General features: G+C 40.4%; 1 protein-coding gene across 12 annotated transcripts in view; it reads right to left on the bottom strand.

Annotated features, from left to right (window-relative positions):
* PPFIBP1 (PPFIA binding protein 1) overlaps positions 1 to 22,818 on the bottom strand; it is a 171,846-nt gene that overhangs the window by 72,562 nt on the left and 76,466 nt on the right. For all 12 annotated transcript variants that reach the window (XM_034783095.1, XM_034783084.1, XM_034783103.1 and 9 more), the window contains 2 exons: positions 7,102 to 7,199; positions 4,758 to 4,963 (listed from right to left, as the gene is read on the bottom strand). In XM_034783095.1, coding sequence (XP_034638986.1) covers positions 4,758 to 4,963; positions 7,102 to 7,165 — 270 coding nt within the window. In that variant the 5' untranslated portion in view covers positions 7,166 to 7,199. The remainder of the gene's footprint in view (positions 1 to 4,757; positions 4,964 to 7,101; positions 7,200 to 22,818) is intronic.

Raw genomic sequence — 22,818 nt, 5'->3', positions numbered from 1 at the left:
TCAAAGAGCACTCCGCAGCTAGGCCTCTCACGAGCAAAACTCAACTGTGTGACAATTTGTGATATGGGCAATTTCCACTAGGGGCTAGGATGGAATCATCTCACTCCTTTCAACCTATGATCTCTGGCAGGATCAGAATTCAGGTCTCAAGGTCTGAAGGGGTGAGAGACTAAATGTGCCTCATACTATCATAAAATGCTTTCAGGATCTAGCCCAGTCAGTCTAAATCAAATTAATCTACCTTATGTCTACACTAAAAAAAAAAAAAAAAAAAAAATCAAATAAATCTTCACTTGAATACAGGATTTTTCCATGAATAAATCACATGTAATGTTTCTTGGCTAGTGATCTACTTCTGCCACATGGGAACCACTCCACATCTTTAAAAGGGCTGATTTATTTCAGTACACTTATCTCAGACAAGCAAATTTGTCTTTGAAACCTAATATGCCTTCATAAAGAATACTATTGGTTTTATTAGCTCCTAGGAATCTAGCCAGCTTCTGAAAGAATTAACTCATTAAAGAGGAGGCAGATCCTGCAGCTGATTTTACAAGAGGACGGCAACAACTACACGCACGGAGTCAGGAAATCACTGTCAGCATCACAAGTCAACTCATTACCAAAAGCTGAAAATACACATAAACTGACATGAAACTTGGCTAAAAAATGGTCACTGGCTGTTAAAGATCACTGGCTCCTCTGTATAAAAAGCACGCAGAGTTATACCACCACCACCACTAGAAATGGGCCAAGGATGAAAGGTTTGGATCTAAACTTTGGGGAGTTTAGTGGGAGCTTAGATCTGGGCTTCTGCACCAGTCCCATCTTTAAACAAGACAAAGTGAGTTATGCAAGCATCCTTCCCAGAAAGGCACAGGACACTCACTCAACTTGACCATGTTTTTTCTGTAATCAATAATTAATATCACTTAAAAAGCAACAACAAATCATCCAATTTTAATTTGAAAACTCAACTCAGAGAAGAGTGAAGCGATGCTCATGGTTATGGGAAAGCATTTTAAGAATCTTGCTGGCAGTTTGAGAGTGCCTGCTACCCAGAGAGGAAGCCGGTCCTGGTAAGAGGAAGATGCAGTTATGACTGACAGGTGTCTTTACATTTTATGTTTTCGGTTTGATTTTTACTCTTCATTGCTTAAAGTGAGGCTCCACTCATAAAAGGGATTAGGTAAAATGTATACCTCTTTACCCAAGAGATTTGCTCCCGGGTAAGTGTTCCCAGCCAGAGCTGCTGACTTTAGTGACTAAAAAAGGTTTTGCTGCATTTAACTCTTATTAGTACCTTGGAGCCAACTCTGGGAGAGCGAGTTGAATTCTATTCCCTTTGTGCTTCAACAGAATTATGTATCTAGTTCAAACTGAAAGCAACAGAATTGCAGTGATGCAATGAAAAGCAGAATTTGGTTTGAAATAGTTTATTACCCATGATGATATACAAGAAGGATAAAAAGACAGCCTTTCAGTTTGCGGGGCTCACAGTTAGAAAAAAAAAAAAATGTATTTGCAAACTGACCATATCTGATCTGGAAAGCATTGAGAAACAAAAACAGATCTATTTGCAGAGAAAAGAGACTGTGAATAAATGCTTTGCCCTGGGCACTATATGAATTAAGTAGATACACATTAGAATAGAATGAGAATTTTTATTCATTAGCAACAAACTGAAGACCCCTGAAACTCGGGAAACGTTATCATCTCATTGTGAACGTCACAGCTATTCCCTGTGTCTATGATGAGAGACACTGAAACTCTGGATCCCAATACTTCTGAACTGTGAAGAAGCCGGACTCCAGATCCAAACTGTGAATGACTGGGCCCATCTCTAAGTTTAATCACATAAAATCCATCCACTTCCAGCATGCACATAGGGAAATGCGTGTATGATTTCCACTGCACATTTTTTTATTCACCTAAGTTAGAAAAGCAGACAAGAAAAGCAGCTTAATTCTATCACGTTTAGTTAATTAACACATTGTGGATTTCAAATGGAGATGTTAAGAGCTCCTTTTGTTCAATGGAAATATTAGTTTATCTTTGAATTCCTCAATGGAAACTACTTGATCACTTTATATAAACAACTCCATGATCAGATATTAGTGCACAACACGTACAGCTGGTTCCAACTGGCCATTTGGCACACTTAACCATTCTCCTCAAAATATTTCACATCCGTATTTTAACTTAACTACTTGTCCCTTTATGTAAAAAGGACATCGGAAACAGGAAGTTCTTTTTGTTTTTAAATGCTAATGTGTAGAATCCTGCTCTCCTTCCTTTGCGAGTCATCCCAAAGGGGCTACTCATGTAAGTACAGCAGGAACAATTTGGTGTGAGGTCAGGAAGAGACATGAGGAGAACTTGAGACAGCCAACTTCAATATTGTGGGATTGAAATAAATCTCTGTTAACTGTACCACATTATACAGAACTATATGAGGAATGCTAATCCAGACCCTTTCCCATCTAGCTTACGAATTCAAATTCTACCTGTGACAACAGTAACTGAAAGCTGTTACCATCTGACAGCTGTTTGATGGTCTATGTGAAAAGAATTTGGTGATTTCTTTCCAGTTTCTAATAGGCAGACACATCTGCATCACAAACCCACCACCCAAACTGGCACTATTTGGCATCCTTATTGATAGTCTTAGCAGAGAATCTGAACAGTCACAGAGATGGAACTATCTTCTTGCTGATACAGACGGCCCCTCCCGCTCATGAACATGGTATACTACTGGCAGACCAGCATAGCCAAACTTGTACCGTCCATGCTTTACCTGCAGAGATTTTTCATTAATCATGGATATAATTTACTTAGCACCTTTCACGAGCATTCAAATATATATATATTTTTTTAAAATCAACCTCTTGGACAGCACATGATTGAGTCCCAGGTTTACGCCTGTTCCACACACATCTGGTATTAGCTAGAGTTGATGTTAATTACTGTGAATTACAGACATTCGAGGTGTTGAAATTATAGATAACTTTATATATTTTGAAGAATCGAATTCCATATAATTCAATCTCTTCCTTCTGACATCCATATGTTATGCCACTTTGGGTCTTGATCACAGATTCCAACACTGTGGGCCCTGATCCAAAGCCTGCTGAAGTCAATGAAAAGACTTCCACTGACTTCAGCAGGCTTTAGATCAGGCCCTGGGTCACTTGAATAGTATAAAGCAAAAGCTACTTCAAAAACACAGCTCTCCTCCTAGAACCTTCAATAAGAGAAAAGTTCAGCAGCTGTATTATTCCCAGGACCAGTATCTCTCAACTGAGATTTCATAGAACTACATGTGCCACTAGATGGCACCTGAAATCAAATAGAAGCAAATTCTACCAATGAAAAGCATTACATTCTTACGGGGGCAAATATTAAAAAATGGCCTCTATTTTGCACACAACTGATTTTGCATGCAGTGTTGTGAATGTTACAAACAGAATGCAGTCTTAGGAAAACAAGAACAGCCCGCTTCCCTTCTCTCCCCCTACGTGCACCCAAGGTCCATCTAGTCTGGTATCTGATCTCCAATCGCAGACAGCACTAGCTCCTTCAGAGGAAGCTGCAAAACCCTGCAGTAGGCAGATGTGGCCTGCCCCTCCTTGCGTTAGGTGTTATTCTGATCGCTAACACTTAGGCCGTGGCTACACTACAGAGCTGTAGTGTTTCTAGCACAGGCACTCTAAACCGATGGGAGAGAGCTCTCCTGTCAGCTTAGTTACTCCAGTCCCCGAGACGGGCGGTAACTATGCTGGCGGGAGAGCTTCCACACCAGTGCTTAGGTCGATGTAACTTACATCGCTCAGGGATGGCTTATTCACACTCCTGACTGACATAACATATACTGACGTTTGTGCTAATGTGTACATAGACGTAGAGACTGACAAACGCTGAAGTATGAGGTCTAATACATAATTTTCACTTCCACCACCTGGGCTCCCCTGAGATATGTATTCTCCCCTAAGCCACCAAACCAGCACCAAAGGTATTCACAAACAAGGAAGACTTTCACTTGCACCTGCAAGCAAGTACAGCAGGAATACTGCAACCGGAAGGGGATTAGGGATGCAAAATTAGTGGTCAGGCTGAGGCCTCTTTGAAGAGGCTGCCCTAAATTCTGTCTCACATATACTGTGCATAATTACTTCCTCTGTGCTTTCCTAAGTCACACTCTACTACAGAGTAACACGCTGCTCTCAAACGCAGTAGTAACAAGCCATGGGCAAGAGAAAATTTCCTTCTTAAACCAACGTAACAGTCAGTTAAAGATGCTGTCATTCTAAAAGTTTTCCTGATAGATTATTAATACCAAAAAGTGTAAACAGTAGATCTGATCAAAAATTTTCCATCAGGACTGATTTTTGATAGAAAATTGGGTTTCAACTAACTAAAATTTTCACTAACAGTGTCTGCTTTCCACATAAAATTTTGATTTTTTCATAAAAATACTGAATGCCCAATCACTGGAAAATTTTCCCACCATGAGGAGATACTGTGGTACATCATGGAAAATGTCCAACCAGGGACCCCAGGCTATAAAGGACATGAGGCTCTGCCGCAGCTTTCCTGAACCAAATTATTTCCCATTTTGTCCCAAATATTCTGGTTTTCAATTTTTGACTGAAAATTCAGAATTTTTCTGTAGAAAATAAAAACCCATTTTCTGACCAGCTGTAGCCTGTAAGACAGGACACCCAATGTTTTATAAGAAAGTCAAGGGGATATTGTACCATTTGGCTTTGGAGCCATTCAATCAAAGCTTCTGCTGTTGAATCTGGGACCTGACATCGCAGTCCTTCTTTTTCATCCGCTTCCATCATCTCTAATAAACCACGCAAATCCTCCACAAGGTGCAGTGCTCGCAGGCTCCCCATGAATGGGGAGGTAGGGGATTGACAATCAAATATACCATTGGAATACTCCAAAGCCTTGGAACCTAGACAAAAGCAAGGTAAAGAGACAAGGATTACATTAGATAAGCCACAAGAGTAAATAAACATATAAATACAATTATGAGACTTGCTATAATACATCTAAGAGGTTCGGCACCTAGTGACAAATATTTATTACCAACAAAATTCAGACCTGGATCTGGATTTTGAACTTCCCAGATTTTACGGGTGTTTGGACGCAGGCTCATCTCCATGTTATAGCACAGACATAAGTAATTCTTCACTGATACTCATCTGGTGTCCTGATGATACCTGTAACTTGTATCTTTTCTACAATTTTAATGTACAGTAATCCTAACATAATATAGCACAGGCTGTTCGGACGGTCTTGCAGCAGAGTAACATGCCAATACAAAGCACACTGGAGTTCAAGGCACAGTTTGGTCCCCCAGCTCCCTAAGGCTACCAGAGGTTGGGAATACTATGGAAGAAACATGCTCAGCCCTAGCAGTGTTTTGTCTCACTCTGTGGTGATTATATGACCCAAGAGAGACACTGATGGGTTCCACAGGGAATTGCAGTCAACATTTTTCACTCAAAAAGATAGGTTACCCTGATGCAAGGGCTTGGAAGCCTTTAAAAAAATAAAGAGAATAAATGAAGAGGGAGAGAAGGAAATATTGAATGACTTCCCCTAAAATTAAAACCCTAAGCCCAAACAAGTTGGCTATTGTGGCATTCACACGTGAGGATTAATAAGCAAAAGTTATTATTCACTAACACAAAGGATGTTCACTCTAAAGTTAAAGGTTCAATAAAAAAGGGAAGAAATTCACAGTTAAAGCTGATTTAAGTTAGCTTAGCTAATTCTGTCTCGATACTTCAAACACACTGATTTAGACTGTCACGTCTGTAACGACTTAATACTGTAATGCCTAGACACAATGAGACATTAACGACAAAGTATCATCTTTTATGCTGTTAACTGTTTGGATATTGCAGATATATGCAGAATGTACATGTCCTTCTAAGCCTTCATTTGTCTGGCAGTCTGAAAAATGCAAGCATTCCAACTATTAATTCCCTTTGAGAACATTAAAAAGAGAAAAATCCCTTGCAGAAGTATAGGAGGTGATAGGACAAAATTAACAACTCCTTTGCAATATTATGTAAAGGTTTGTAAAGACATATGTAATTAAGTCTTTGGTGTCTTAAACATCCTGATAACCACCCTTTATTTTTACATTAAACCCCATGCTGTCCAAGCCTACTTGGGCCCTTCATAATTCAGACGCTATGACCCACTGTATACACTGAACATGTGTGCCAGAGGTCTTTAAGAAGATAGCATTGTGGAGAAAAGTCAGTTCTAGCAAAGCAGGCACTTTTTTAAGCTTTTTTTTTTTTTTTTTAAAGGAAATTATTGTATGTGGGATTGTTGAAGCCTTCACATCTCTGATGCTGCCTACGCAGAATACTTCTTCAATTTGAACAGCTGTTTGGATAGCTCTGCTGGAATGGAATCAAACCAAAAACTTCTGTCTGCTTTGTTTCTCTGTTTTATATGATTGTATGTTTTTCACAGCTCACTGGATACAGCTTAAGAGGTCAAGAAGTAATATACTTTTTGATCTCTCTCCCAGGCCCAGTAAAAATGTATGAGCGAATTGCTCATGCTTAGGAAAACATTAAAGTTAGAGATAGGCCCAAACCAAAGCCCTGATTCAAAAAGCCCCTACTTTGAAGGGATCAAAATTCAGTTCTTAATCTGAATTGGCCCAGTCAGGCCTATTTAATTAATTTCTCTCAAGACTTGAGTGAGGTACAGCACTAGAGACAAGCTTTCCCTTCTTGACACCCCACTACTCTTCAAACAAATACTAATCCTGATTTGAAACATCCTTGGCTATTCCAGTCCTTCAAGTTGAACCACATTGCCCAATGGTTTTGCGAAGTGTAGTGATGGGGAGATAGGAAAACAGGTGCAACTGAATTGGCACTGTGTGTTTGCAGGGATTTGTGCCATCCTCTTTCAAATCGGTTTGCATCCTTTGAGTTTCACAACTAGTTAGTAGGGAGGCATCAAACACAGTTCTATGTGCATCCTCTTTCAACTGGAACTCAGCCCTACACAGATGAAAGGAGGATTGAACTGGTTAAACAAACAGCATAATGTTTTTACCTGCTATAATGCCGTCCATCTGTTCCAAAGCTGCAGCCAGCATGTCACTTGCGTCATTCATCATCTTCCTGCTTGTCAAGGGTACTCACTGCTAAAGCCTAACAAGAAATGAAATGATAATTCTGTTACATGGACACCAATACATCAAAAGCCTCAACTATGCAAGTCAGCCTGCAAGTGGCTATTCATTTCACCGTTGTATTAATTTAGATGGAATACAGGGGCCAAAAGTGTTAACATAACCCAGTCACTGTCCAACATTAAACAGTATTAAACAAGGTCTGGGGTTTGGTACACAGAGACCTCAGCTTGCTTAATACTATGGCAAATACAGCATTAAAAATCCTTGTAACTTTTAATTAAAGATACAGAGAAGGAAAAACATGGTTAAAGCATCTGCAATGAAAAATATTAAGTCCGTCTTTCATTTTAACAACATCCCTTGTTCCCTTTCCTTTAGCTGGAGAGAGTTTTTAGAAGGAAACCTCCCCGTCTTGTTTGACAGTCTCTTAGGGTACATCTACACTACAGGGGGGAGTCGATTTAAGATACGTGAATAGCATAGCTGAATTCGACGTATCGCAGCCGACTTACCCCGCTGTGAGGACGGCGGCAAAATCGACTTCTGCGGCTTTCTGTCGGCAGCGCTTACTACCACCTCCGCTGGTGGAGTAAGAGCGCCGATTTGGGGATTGATTGTCGCGTCCCAACGGGACGCGATAAATCGATCCCCGAGAGGTCGATTTCTACCCGCCGATTCAGGCAGATAGTATAGACCTAGCCTTAGATGGTATTAATGATGATAATAACTGTCCTTTTGGGGAAAAGAGAAGTGAGCTGAAATGGGCTGGAACTGTTGTTGCTGTTGTTAAAGTCTGATCCCATTTTATTTCAGGTGGTCTTTGGGATTCAGATGGAGCTGGTCGGACTAGCGCTGCCATCTGGATCCCTCTCTCTGGCCCAGTCTGGTCAGGACATCTCTCGGGATCAGAATGATGAAGGCTAGGGTCCCAGGAGACACTGGGGGACAGTCATGATGACGAAGTTGCTCCAGTAGCCTCATTCTGTTTTTATTCCTCCCCCCAAAAAAGTCTTTTTTTAAGGACCCAAAAAGGGAGTGGTGGGTGAAGTAGTTTATCCCCTCATTATTTTGTCCACCAATTAGGCCTAGTATCTGACACAAATTTTGGTTCATTAGTTTTGGTTCCACATTTCTTGTTTTTACTAAACTACAGTATTTGAGTTATATTAATAGGCCTCTTTGCTTAGACTAATTCATTTTTTTTGTCTCACTTTCATACCTTTTTATAACATTCATTATTGAAAGCAACTACTTTCCATGAACGTTTGTTTTATAGGTTATTGCAACATCTCTTGAACTTTCATATACTTTTTTACAATTGAGCTTACCATTAGGGTACATTTGTAAGCCCAATTATCACAGCATCACTCAGGGTCCTCTAAATTTAGGAAGTTTACAAAGCAGCAGGGTTCCTTCCTGACCACTGGCAATATCAGCAGGCGTATCTCACCTAAGCCCCAAATGAGCTGCTAGGAAATCAAGTCTTTGCTTGGTGGGCTGGTCTCTATCTTTGGCAGGTCTGGTCACAGTCACGTTCATAAGTGCCAACTGCCTGTATTGTAGAACATTGGTGGCCCTCTAATTCCCACCAGTAGTGGCATGTGACTCTTCAGACAGCTCACACAGGAGAAACAGCTTGCTCTAATAGCCAACTGAAATTTGCCAGAAGGGAAGTAAATTGAGGATGAAGCTTTAATCATAGCAGTAAGCCTGAGTCTCTGCTCTAAACCTCCCCCTGGCCCACAACTCCTCTTCTCTTCTGTAGTCCCTCATGAATCAAAGACAGTCTCACAGAGGATGAGAAAGGAAAGAACTATTTTGGTTAACAGGGCCCACTGTTCTATATCAATGGTGCATCTTGGGGGAAAGAACCTAATTTCAGATAATCCAGGTTTCAGGAAGTTCAGGTAAGTCAGGGGTCTAGTGTTCTGTGCATTACTTCAATAGAGACCGAGGAAAAAAAACAGCCCTTGCGTAATTGTAGGACTTCTCTAACGGTTCTAAATACGTGTCACTTGCATTATTGTGACTGTGGAAACAAGATGACAAATAGGGCAAAATAAAATAAATGCCATTGTTCTTCATAAAAATCAAATAAAATAAATTAGCAAATAAAAATACAAACATAGTTTCTTGCACATAAGGAGAGTGCTTCTAGTTATCTTTTTAACAAGAGTCAGCAGTGTGTGAACCAAATTATGCCCTGGGAGAACTGCAGAGAAGACAATGGAGTTACACCACAATTAATCTAATCCCAGAATGTTTAGAAGTTGAGGAATAAAGAGGGATTTAAAAACTCTCCTCTACTCTTCAAGTAGAGCTTGGAAAAGCTAACCTGCGAGACACACTTCCCAAGATGATAAGCTGGGAGTTTGGGAATTTAAATGGATGATTTAAAGAAAAAAAGTATTTTTAAATTTTGGTCCTCAAACTTTATTTCTTAGTTGAATCACTCCCACTTTCCCAGCTGCAACAACTCATCTTTGTTTCCTGTTATCCTTTAGCTCATGAGAACACTCAACTTTCAAAAAATCAACATAAGAGGCTTTTAAAGATGGCAACCCACTTCCTTTGCATCAATTTCAACTGACTGCATCAGAGCTGGCCCAGACCAGACGTTCAGCCACAGTCACTCCCCACTGTGCTGAGGCAATTGGTGAAACCCTTCATCAGGAATCAAAAAAGGGGCAAAAGTTAAATGCACAAGTGGCAGCCATCTTAGGATGGTGTGCCAGAGTTCAAATCTCTACAGCTCTTATTTTAAATTAAGTGAAGGGAAGAATTAACCCCTCACCACAAGTATTTATAGCCAATGAATTTTGCCTAATTAACCAGCTTACATTCTTTCATTTTAAGTCTAATGTTCCATGCAGCTCAGATACAAGTTGACATATCTTATTAGAAAGTAACAAAAAACTTTACACAAGGCCAAAAACATCCTGCAGTTGTGAAGGAGATTTTATACATCTATTAGGGCTCTCAAATTATTAAAAAATTAATCCTGATTAATCATACTGTTAATAATAGAATACCAATTTAAATTTACTATAAATATTTTTGGATGTTTTTCTACATTTTAAAATATATTGATTTCAATTATAATGCAGAATACTATGTGTTAAGTGCTCATTTTAGATAATTATTTTTATTACAAATATTTGCACTGTAAAAAAAGATAAACACATTTTTACAAATGGAGAACTGAGAACAAAAGATTAAAAGCCTGCTTCAAAGTCCATTGAAGTCAGTGGAAGTCTTTTCACAGTGTCTTGCCCAAGGTCACACACAAGAAGCCTGTGGCACTGTTCAGATTAAACCCGGTTCGGGCTCCCAGTCCACTGCCTTAACTACAAAATCAGTAAGAAACCTGAAGATGGTATAGGGAAAATTTGGGCTACCCCTACTGTCTGGGACTCTTAGCAGAGCAATTCATCCAATAAGATCCCAAGATTTCAGACTAATGAGTCAACATAGGGGGGATACACCTTCCTCATACCTCCTTTTCCTAACCACCTAATGTCCAAAGTTGAAAATCTGATGAGAAGCAGATGGGTACTTTGAAGCATATTCTGTATGGATAACAGTGAAGTTGCAGGGTGACTGGATCAACAAGGAGCCATCATGGAATAAAGCAGTGGTTCTCCAACAGATGTATGCGTACCCCATGGTGTACGCAGAGGCAGGGCTGCCCAGAGGATTCAGGGGGCCTGGGGCAAAGATATTTCGGGGGCCCCTTCCATAAAAAAAAGATGCAATACTATAGAATACTATATTCTTGTGGGGGCCCCTGTGGGGCCTGGGACAAATTGCCCCCCATCTGGGCGGCCCTGCGCAGAGGTCTTCCGGGGGTATATCAACTCATCTAGATATCTGCCTAGTTTTACAACAGGCTACATAAAAAGCACTAGTGAAATCAGTACAAACTAAAATTTCATACAGACAATGACTTGTTTGTACTGCTCTATATACTATACACTGAAATGTAAGTACAATATTTATATTCCAACTGATTTATTTTATAATTATATGGTAAAAATTAGAAAGTAAGCAATTTTTCCGTAATAGTTGCTGTGACACTTCTATATTTTTTATGTCTGATTGTGTAAGCAAGTTGTTTTTAAGTGAGGTGAAACTTGGGGGTGCACAAGAGAAATCAGACTCCTGAAAGGGGTACAGTAGGCTGGAAAGGTTGAGAGCCACTGGAATAAGGGGCTTGAATTCCAGCCCAGGCCAGCAGTGACAAAACATTATTACTGTCAGAAAGCTGTCTGGTGTCCTGTATGAAATAAGGTGGTGACGTCCGTTCAGTTTTTATTGGACACACAGCCACATCGCAAAAACCACCAACATGGCTGTTATCCTTGTTGACAGTCTCAGAGGAGAGGCCAAGGGTTGAATGACCATGAAAACTGAACTACCATTCTTCCCTTAGGGCTGGTCCCATTCCAAGCCAAGCCTGTATCACACTGCTGTGAGAAAGTTCGAGCTGCTGCTTCCCAGGCCTTGGCTTACCTCTTTGGGTGTGTCTACACTGCAGCCGGAGGTATAATTTCCAGCTTGGGTAGATGCACACAAGCTAGCTTTGATCAAGCTAGTGTGCTACAAACAGTCAAGTAACCACAGTTGCACAGCTGGCCACCTAAATATATAGCTAAGGCCTCAGATAGACTGTCCCCGTGTGCCGCTGCAGCCACACTATTTTTAGTGCACTAGCTCAATCAGAACTAGAGCGGGTACACCTACCTAACCTGGAAATTACACCACCTGTTCCAGTGCAGTCATCTCTTTTATGGCTGGAAGACTTGAGTCTTTGGGATGTCAATCTGGATCCCTTCAGAAGCACTAAGTTCACCTTTTAAAAAATGCTGTTGTCTTTACCAAGGTGGCCAGCCACTGTGTTGAAAGGGAGTTTATACACACATGGGCAAAACACTTAAGCAGGTGCTTAACTTTAAGGACATCAGTAGTTCCAGCAAAGGCAATGTATCTACATGCTTAAAGTTAAGCATGTGCTTTAGCATGTAGTTTCTATTCTAGCACAGTGAAGATATGAGTCACAGGGATACTCTAGATTGTTGTGGCTTACATCTGGTACACATTAGTCTGTGTGAGAGAACACTTCTACTATAAACATAGATACAGCACAAGGCTAAACAAAAATCAGACAGGGAGAATCATTTTTAACCTTTTGCATGCCCTGCCACTTTGTCTTCTTAACAAAGGTCAGATATTTTCAGCATCATTGGCAACACTCAGCTCCAATATAAGCAATAAGGAAAGCTGTTCATCTCATCTTTGGTATAAATTATCGAATGTAGATCCCTAAAAAGCAAATCAATTCTAAAAGTTTCCCTACACAATTGTCATCTATAGGTATAAATCACCTGCTAGGTAATTTTTATTGCAGACCACCAGCTATCTCTGCTGAAAGACTACACTGAAAAAGGCCAGTGAGCTTCATATCTTTTCCATCAAAGCTCTTCTTGCAGCAAATCAGCAAGAAGTGGATCTGAAACTTAGGGATACCCTTTGAATGATGGAATAAAGACTACTGAACTTACATAATGAAATACATTTTTTTTAACCTAGTTACTGAAGTTCAAGAAGCTACAGTAATTTTTGAAAGGGAAAAAGTAACATGTGGATGAGCTAACCATAAAAAGGTCTAACCAAATCAAAGAATTATAGCTGCAGGTTTTTGGCATAAGGTACGTAAGCAATAAAGATCAAACAATATATTGCCTGTCATAATATATAGCAAATCTTCCTTAAAATATCTATGGGTCAGCTGCCTACATGTTTGATAAGGGAGAAAAAATAACTCCCTCTTCCTTTGAAGATCGCCTAGACCAGGGATCTCAAACTCAAATCACCACGAGGGCCACATGAGGACTAGTACATTGGTCTGAGGGCCAGATCACTGACACCTTTTCATATAAAGGTACAAAAGCCCCCCGCCATCACCCCACGCTGCCCCCAACCCCACCCCCCACTCCACCCCTTCCATGAGGCCCCACCCTGCCCTGCTTCTTCCCCCCCCTTCCCCGCCCCCATTCCAATCCCTTCCCCAAATCCCCATCTCTGCCCCGCCTCTTCTCCGGCTCTTCCCCTGAGCGTGCGGCTCCCTGCTCCTCCCCTCTCCCTCCTGGAAAGTGCTAAATGCTGCCAAACAGCTGTTTGGAGGCAAGAAGCACCTGGAGGTAGGCAGAGGAGCGGGGATGCAGCACGCTGCGGGGGGGGAGGGGTGGCGACAGGTATGGGCAGTTTGGCGGCCGCAGGAAATAACTCCGGGGGGAGGGGGGTGCAGGGAACTTGATGGGCCGCAGCAAATAACTCTGCAGGCCGCGTGTTTGAGACCCCTTGCCTAGACAATTAAGGAATTCTTGCCCTTAGTATAGTAGTATAAGAATCTTCATGAATAGAGAATGGGCACAGTCATCTTTAGATCTATCTTGAGTCCTCTAAGGCAGAGAACTTAAAGAGAACCCTCAGAACTTCTTCCGCTCTAGACAAAATCCTAGTTCCCTATTGTGCTGTGGACTAAGGGCCCTATACTGCAAAGTGCGGAGTACCCTGAACTGCCATTTATTTTAATGGGACTAGAATGTGCTCAGCACAGCTCAGGAACAGGCCACCTATAAAAAAAACCCTCATGGAGGGAGCAACAACATAAGAGAGCCAAGATGCTGCCCATAGCTTTGGTAAGGAGCAAAACCATCATCTCATTGTTACCTTGTTCTCCCCCCCTTCAACCTCCAATACCTGTTTCTTGTCTTATTCTTAGAGTAAGCTCTCTGGGGCAGGGACTGTCTGCTACATGTCTGTACAATGCTTAGCAAACAACGGAGTTGGGACACCTAGGCACTACCTACCACAATATAAAAAACTGAACCATTTTGCTTCATCGGGGCAAAACAATCTCATAATTTTCAGCTAAATACATTTCCCACTTAAGTTTTTCTTCTGAACAAAGACTTTGTCAATACTGGACTATTGTCCTGAAAGATCCTCACCAAAGCTACCATCAATACAGCTCAGCTAATAGCAGCAACAATGAGAATCCTAGTCTAGATAGGGTCCAGGTGATCATTAGTGTTTTAACTAGGGTCATCTAGCCCTGCTCTAAGTGGGGTTGGATGACATGGTGATTAAAACACAGGCAACCATACAGTAGAGCTCCCACCATCGCTACCACAACAGGAATTGCCCTGGGGGTAGGAGCAGGGTCAAATTTTAAAAAAATAAAGTCCAGTGAAGCAAAAGAAGGAAATATCGCTGCTTTTTGTAATCCAAAGAGAACAAAAGACTTCCCCAAACATCCTCTTGCCACCTCTCAAAGAACATCTGCTGTCAAACTGAGCAGGCCAGAGGCTAGGAAATTTTGAGAGGTAAAGAACAGCTGGAGACTATATGACAAGATATTGTTTCCCTAACTATTCACCCCTACAAAGTGGTAATCTGAAACGAAGATAGCTTGAATTGAATTGAACAGAACAGACTGGTCACCCTCCCCAGACAGTGCGTCATCTGGGTTTGAGGAAGCGAAACTACTGAGAAAGAAAACTGGAAGTGTTCTTCCCCTGCTCCAGAAACAGAGTAGTTTTTATTATTATTTACATAGCACCAGTGCTATGTATGGCTTTCAGATGACAGGAAGGAAGACAAAGACTCTGCACTCCAAGGAATTTACAGCAGACAAAATACAAGGCCAGAAAAGACAACACACCATAGAGAGAGGGAAAGATGTGGGGACATCAGAAAGCAAAGGGAAAGGGGAATACAAGGCACGCATTTTGGGGACAAGCATCCCAAACCATTTTGAGTACCAAGATAGAGGCCATGCTTGCCTTGTACATATGAAATGTCATCTGCTTGCTTGAGGTTTCTAGTACAAATAAAATAAGAGTAAGGACAAAAGTAATACTGACGCACTAAAAGGATGAATTGCTGACTTTCAAAATAGAGTGGGTAGCATCTAACTAGGCCGCATATGAAAGAATGATGTATTGGCAAGTAAACAGAACAGATACTTGTTGATGAATAGAACAGTTTCTTTCTTTTTAATTTACTTCATTCGAAAGGTGGTAAAATCCTACCAAAAAAATGAAAAATAGGAAAAGCCAGACAGTCAGGGAACACTGAGAAAAAAGAGCTTGAATAATCCCACAGAGTGGTGAAGCAGTCAAGGACCCTGGGAATCTTTCATTAACTAATGAGGTTGTTCAGACAGTCACCCATAGCTAATACACCTCTACCCCAATATAACGCGACCCGATATAACACGAATTTGGATATAACGCGGTAAAGCAGCACTCCGGGGGGCGAGGCTGCGCATTCCGGCGGATCAAAGCAAGTTCGATATAATGCGGTTTCACCTATAACGCAGTAAGATTTTTTGGCTCCCGAGGACAGCGGTATATAGGGATAGAGGTGTATATAAACACCACACCAAATAGAATAAACCATTTTCTCTTACTCAAAGATAAGGAGAGAAGAAAGGGAAAATCACCCCATAAGAATAGATTGGTCCATATGTATAACACAGAAGGTGAGTGAAACAGACACTTGCCTACACACAAAGAGAAACACATGGAATTCATCCCTGATACAATCTTACTGACATCAGTGGATCTACACCAGCAATTAATCTGGTCCAGTATGTGCGTATTTCTCTCAAAACACTTTACCCTAGGGACTATTTAAGACAAGCTCTGCCACGCTTCCCAAAATAAAACCTGTGTTACCATCCTAACACCTTTCTTAAATATAATCAGTTCAAGAGACTTGTTTTTTAAACCTCTATTCAAGTGCTCACAGCTGAACACCTTGCTCAGGCTAAGAAGAAAAAAATATTACTTCATGAAGGCTAAACGACAAGAGATATAATTTCAAACTGCAATTATTTCGATCATCGGTAGGATGACTCTTATCTGTTGCTGACATTCCCAGAATGTCTCTGGTTGTTACACATAAAGGAGATATTTGGTCTTACTTGTTAAATATCCTTTCTGCTGGTTCCCACCACTACTCTGGTTGCTAGGGTTATGCGGTTCACCTTCCAGTACAAAGACACACAAACCCTTCTGGCTACCTCACCAGTGCAGATGTATTCCAAACCACTTCAAGAGAAAGTGAAAAACAAACCACAGAGAAAAGAAAACACTGCTTTGCAAGAAAACTTAAGGGAAGCCAAAATGTGCAGCATCAGAGAGCTTATGCTGTTGTGCTCATTCACATAAAGCTCACATCGGCTTCAAATGGAGATCTGCCTGAATAAGGACTTCAGGATCCTTAACGAAGATGCCAAACAGCGCTTAAATATATTGCACGTTTTAAATTATTCATAACGTTCTCACCCAGAGATTATCTATGCTGAATGTTTCTATAGTGGCAACATTTCAATCGTGTCCCCTAGTTTAGAGTGCCTTTGCTTTTGCATGCACGCACTCTGAAGTCAATGGCAGATTCTGGTGCTCAGCACCTTTGAAAAGGCAGCTCTAACTGTCTCAAAATTATTAGCACTCAAAATTACTGGACATTTTTCAAAACTATGGCCTGAACTTTTAAATGAGAGTGCAGACTTCAGAGTGACGTGGATAATGGAAGAAAGGTCAGTGTCTATCATCTTCTTTATTCCAAATCTGGGAGCCCTACACGTACAAAGAAACTACTCACTGAGGCAGAGACAATATGTGGAGTGCCCATGTATTCATGTGTTAGTGGCACCCAAAGAGTTCTCTATATCCAGTTTGAAACATAAAAGCAGTGGAGGTATCCAAGGCCAGAAGGGAATTCATTCTCTGTTTAAGAAAAGCCAGCCATGTCTGAAATCTTGCTTTCACTGAAAGAGAAAGTTTCAAAACTTGCCAGAATCTAGCCTTCAGGTCAGGAAAGTCAATAAGCACTTTCAGAGCATCCAAGAACTCTACGCACAACTACTACTTGTTCTCATGGTCTTTTTCAATTTCATATAAGTGTTTGTAGTTCCAATATGTATATAAATGATTAACTCTCACCTATATATGCCCGGGAACAAATTACTCTCCCATTTACCAAAAAGTATAGTTGGTATCCATTACGGTTAGAGCAGAGATCCCCAAAGTGTGGGTTGCACCCCTCTAGAGAAACATTCGGGGAGGGGGTGGCATGGTTGGCCCAGGCCAGCCCCACGAGGGGCGGAGATGGCGTGCCCACCCAGCCCCACCTCACCTTCAGGGATGGAGCCACACCTCCAGCTCAGGGTCCCACACCTGGCCCCATCCCCAGCCTCGGTGTGGCTCCATACGTGGCCAGGGGCCCAGCTGCCAGCCCCCACAATGGCCCAGCTGTGGCTCCGCTCTCCCCGGCTACCCCCAGCTGCAGTCCCAGTCTTGGCCCCATTATCCCTGTCCACGTTCCAGACCCCCTCCATCCCCAGGTTTGGGGGAGAGGGGAGGTGCAGACAGGGGTAAGGGGGGTTAAGACCCTCAAAAGTTTGGGGATCACTGGGTTAGAGAGTTCAATTACCCTTGACTGAAATAAAGAAGCTGTCCTAAAGAACCTTATTAAAATCTAGGCAAGAAGATTATTCTTTCTTCTACGTATCTATAGCACAAAGTGCTGTAAAATTAGCTTCATATACTCATAAGTGTGCTCTTTCAACTTCAGACAAAACTGAAAAGAGCCAAGGACAGGTGGGATTAAAGGTATGTTTTCTTCAATACATTCCGAGTTGCATCAAGAGAAATATTTATAAGCACTCTCTATTGGTAAATTTTCTTTGGGAATCTGTCAATGTCCAGATTTACTTTGAGTAAAATCTCCAGTTCCGTATTTCCTGTCAGCACCAGCTTCCTTATATATAAATGAAAAATATGTACATAAAAAAGATCCAATTAGCCAAATCTATCAACTCTGTCTTCTTCTCGTCAATACAAAGTACATTGATCAATTATTTTATAAATTCTCAATCAAAGAAGATGCATCATAATTTAGGACACAACTACATTTTCAAATGGCAGCATCTGTTGTCAGTGCTGGCGGCCCATGGAATTTTCTGTAATTTTTTGTGCAGATCAGATCTACCTTTAGAGATCATTAGGAGTCATATATGAGATTGGACTCCTTCCCATTGGAGAGAAAGAAGATCAAGCGTATCAAACATAACAAGTGTTAGTCAAGACGCTTAACATACTTCTGGGAGGTGAACAGATATAACAGATAATTTTTTCACATCTTAGCTCATAGAGTACTACAGCGATGAAGACAGTATAAAAAACAATAGACTAGAACAGATCTTATGCCTTTGTCTGATAAATTAAAGAGCCCTCCTCTCTGGAACATCATCTCTCCATGCTGGTACTTGCAGACTATAACCAAGTTGTCTGTTAAACGTCTTTTCAAAAAGATAAATATATCAGTCTTCTTCAGTCCCCCATTATAAGGCAAATTTCCCAGTTCTCAAATTATTCCTATGGCTCTTCTCTGAACCCTTCCCAATTTATCAGTATCCTTTTTGAAGTGTGGACACCAAACACAGCATTTCGGTAAAGATCTCATTAATGCTACAGACAAAGATACCACTTCCACCCTCCTACTCCCACTCCCTGTTCCCTTGCTTATACATCCAAGAATCATGTTCCACCTCTTAGCCACAGGATTTCACTGGGACCTCATGTTAGTTGGTTATCCACCATGACCTTGTCCTTTTCAGAGACACTACATACAAGGATATAGTTCCCTATCCCAGAAATATGACCTATATTCTTTGTCCTTAGAGGTGCAACCTTGCATTTGGCTTTATTGAAACACACGTTTGTTTGCACCAACTTAGCAAACAATCTAGACTGCTCTTTATATGTGATCTGTCTTGATCATTATGTATGTGTTTTGAGAAGGCTTAGTAGTATAAGAATCCTAATAAAGTATTTGATAAGTGTTAAGTATTACAGTCATTTATTGACATACAAATAAAATGCATGTCTTGGGTAGCCAGTTCTCACATTCCTTTCTGACGCATTTTAATACAGTATTGGTAATTACTGTGTACCACATTTCCAATCTTGGTTATATTTTGTTTCTTTGCCAGAGGAAACGGGCTGGGGTGGGGTGAGGAGAGGGACAGAACATCTAGTCAAAATGTTATTCTCTTGACAGTCTAACTAAAAAAACCCCCACAAAAAACAAACAAAACCAAACCAACAAATCAATATTTATATTTTGTAAATGTGGGGGGTGGGGAGGAGAGGAGGGAGCTATTCCACAAAGAGAATCAATACTGCCAAGTTTTACTCTAGAGCAAATTAATTCTACCAAGTCACAAAAGCCACTAATAAAAAGATGATGCTGTGGGATTTTTTTTAAATCTGGAAAAACAACAACACATCCATAACTCTATCAGCATTGCCAGGTGAGGCTATATTTCATGAAAATAAATGTCACCTCAGACATACTGATACCTATTTGTGCTCTCTATGGAGAGCCAGAATAAGCAAGAAATATACTTTACAAAGAAACCTTTGTACAATACATTTCAATTATGAACAAACTCGTTTCGAATCTGAAATATCTAATCAGTTGAATAATTTCCCACAGGGGGTTCTAAAGGCTACAAAGCTAACAGTTTTATAGTTAAACAGCATCAAACTGGTTAATTAACTGTTTTGCTCCCTGCATGACACCACACCTCTGCAAATAATTAAACACATGACATGGTGGTTTATTAAAGGCAAGGTAAAGAGCAAAGAAAGGACACCACCACTACCCCTCCCCTTTTTTAGAGGCTGGCAGATAAAGGGTGAAAGGTGCAGAAACAAAACTTCAACATTTAACAAGTAATTATTAAGTAACAAGTAAGTAACAAAAAAATTATTTTTAAAAAATTACTCTGGGGTATTTTTAGTAGTTATATAAAAAGGGTTTAGCTTCAAACCTGTTGAGCCATCATGGGTTCCAGCCTGAAAAGACACAGTATAACTGTATTCAATACATTACTCTGGTGCTCAAGGAAGGAGAATAAATAAGCTTTAAAGTAAAATAAAATAAATGCTGGCAAGGCAGTAACTTAATGGAAACAATTTGGAAATATATCTTAATACAAGACAGAAAAAATAAACAGCCTATGTTTCAAATTTCTCCCAAGACTTTTTTTTAAGCGGCGTGTTAGAATCTGTGCCTTAGGCAAGCAAACAAATAGGTGATGAAAATGATGATGGAAGACATTTGCCTTATACTACAATATGTACTGTAGCTAGAACCAAATTGCAATTTGTAACACCCACTACTAGCAGAAGGAAAAAAGTCATCACTCCCTGAATCAGGTATTAAAAAGAGCATTTTCGTTCTATATACACAAGGTAAGTGCAGACAGAGGAGCAGGAATTTAATCTAACCTGGTTTTAACTGTAAGGGAAACAAGTAAAGTAAAGTGGGGAGCAGGCTCAGATCATAATATTGGGGATAGGTAGATTTTAATCTGATTGTTAGTCTGAATGAAAGAGATTACTACTGCATAGCAGAATAAGTCATCTCAGAGACACCAAAAGAAGTGCTTGGAGCAGACCTGACCATACAATATGAGGAAGTGAAGTGAAAGGTACAGATAAAGGAAACTGTAGATATAAAGAAAAATATGCATGTTTAAGGAAAGTTTAGATATGACATGAGGGAAGTATTAAAGAAAGAAGAGGTAAGTGTGCAGGCTAACAGCAAGAAACTTCCTAGGACTGCAGATTAGTTTACTGGAAATGGTTAGACTAGAACTAGTGAACAATATTGGTTTATGACATCTCACATCTCCTTCCCTTCTCCCAAACCTACATGTTCATCACAAAGCATGGAAACATGTCTCTTCAGCAGGAGCATTTCCCCCCCCCCCCGAAAACTTATTAGTGCAGAACATCTACACCACCTAGCCTGCGTTAGGGCCCTGCTGTCATTGTTTCCGAGTCACTAAAGCAGCTTTTCAAGGTTAGACCCTACTGTCCTTTCACTCTATCCCCAGAGCATGAAGATTCATCTGAGCACCACACTAAAACATTTTGGAGGACTCTTGTGCAGTATTGTGGGAGCTTAAGAATCCCACAATCCACTAGCTTCTAGAACACACGGTTTTCTCAGGTCATACATTTGATCTTCTGACAGAGCTTCACAGCACCCTTCCCATTTCCTCCCCATCATTGTCCACTTTGCCCCCTTCATTCTCGGATAGTCTTTCCTCTCTAGATTGAGACTAAGCCCCTAATATCTTTCTTAAAGCACCCACAGTAGCTAAATAGCCATTATATATCATGCCAAAACTAAACGATCCAATGAGAACGTGCACATACTGAGGCCTGGTCTTCCAGATCCCTATGAAACTCTGCATCACTCCAAAGTTCACCAAGAGCAGGGTACAACGGTGATGAACTGCTTCCTCCTCAAGCTGGGAGCCACAGCTGGGCCACACTTCCATCTCTTGCCAACCCAGGCACTCAAAGACAAGCCAATCCTTGAACTTTAATGCCTCAAGACAGTAGACAATGATGTTGGCCTAATAAATCATGATTTTAATTTTCTTATAATGGAATCAGTTATACATTAACTTATCATAAGAACACTGCAATTTGCCAGACTAGACCAGACCCGAGATCCATCTAGTTCAGTATTCTGTCTGTGACAGCAGCCAGCACCAAATGGCTCATGGGAAAATGTAAGAACCCCACAGTAGGAAGATGTGGGATAATCTGCCCCTTACACTAGATGTCTCATCCTGATCTCCAATAATTAGAGATTGGCTTTAGCCCTGAACCATGAGGTTAAACACCCCTTCAAAAATTTTATCATTAGTAACTCTTGATATTCATATAAATGTCCAATTCTTTTTTTAATCTTGTTAAGTTCTTGGCCTCAATGGACTTCCCATGGCAATGAGTTCCACAGTCTAATTACTCAAGTGAAAAAGTATTTCCTTTCATCAGTATTGAATTTGCCAACTTTTAATTTAATTGAATTGTTCTTGTGTTATGAGGCAGGGAGAACAGAAGTTCCTGATCTACCTTCTCTAGACCATTTGTTATTTTTATACTTGTAGCCTGTCCTCCTTTCTAAGGTAAACAATTCCAATCTTTCCAGTCTCTCTTCACTTGAAAGTTATTTTTTTCCATGCCCTTGATTATTCTCAAGACCCTTCGCTGAATCCCCTCTAATACTGTAATGTGCTTTTTTGAAATGAAGCGTGAATTGGTTGCTATGAGTATTTATTATTTATGATTCATTATTTTTGTCCTGTGATTAGTCACTTAAGTCACATGGCAGTTTCTGCGCCATGACTGGATCATCGTAGTTTTATAAACATGAAGAGTCTCCTTTTTCTGCTCACCAATCATCTGCAAAAAGGTCATGATTTTTTTTTACAAATGTACTTTCTAGTCAATATTTGACATTTGAGTCAATAAAAACAACCTTTTCTAAATGGTCATGAGCATACTTCCCATATTAATACTCATGCAAATGTATCTGAATGTTTACCTGAGATAGTGTTGCTTTGCATAAACTTTCTTATGAATAAAAATCTAACTTAGGCAAATGTTCACAAATAAACAAGGGGGAATATAAATACCAACTAAGAGAATCAACGGGTTTTATTCACAAGAATATTTTTTTTTTTTTTTTTTTTT

This window comes from Trachemys scripta, chromosome 1 (assembly GCF_013100865.1).
Source record: "Trachemys scripta elegans isolate TJP31775 chromosome 1, CAS_Tse_1.0, whole genome shotgun sequence".
Classification (NCBI taxonomy): Eukaryota; Metazoa; Chordata; order Testudines; family Emydidae; genus Trachemys; species Trachemys scripta.
The sequence above is the reverse complement of the archived record's forward strand: the minus strand, read 5'-3'. Positions and strand labels throughout refer to the sequence as shown.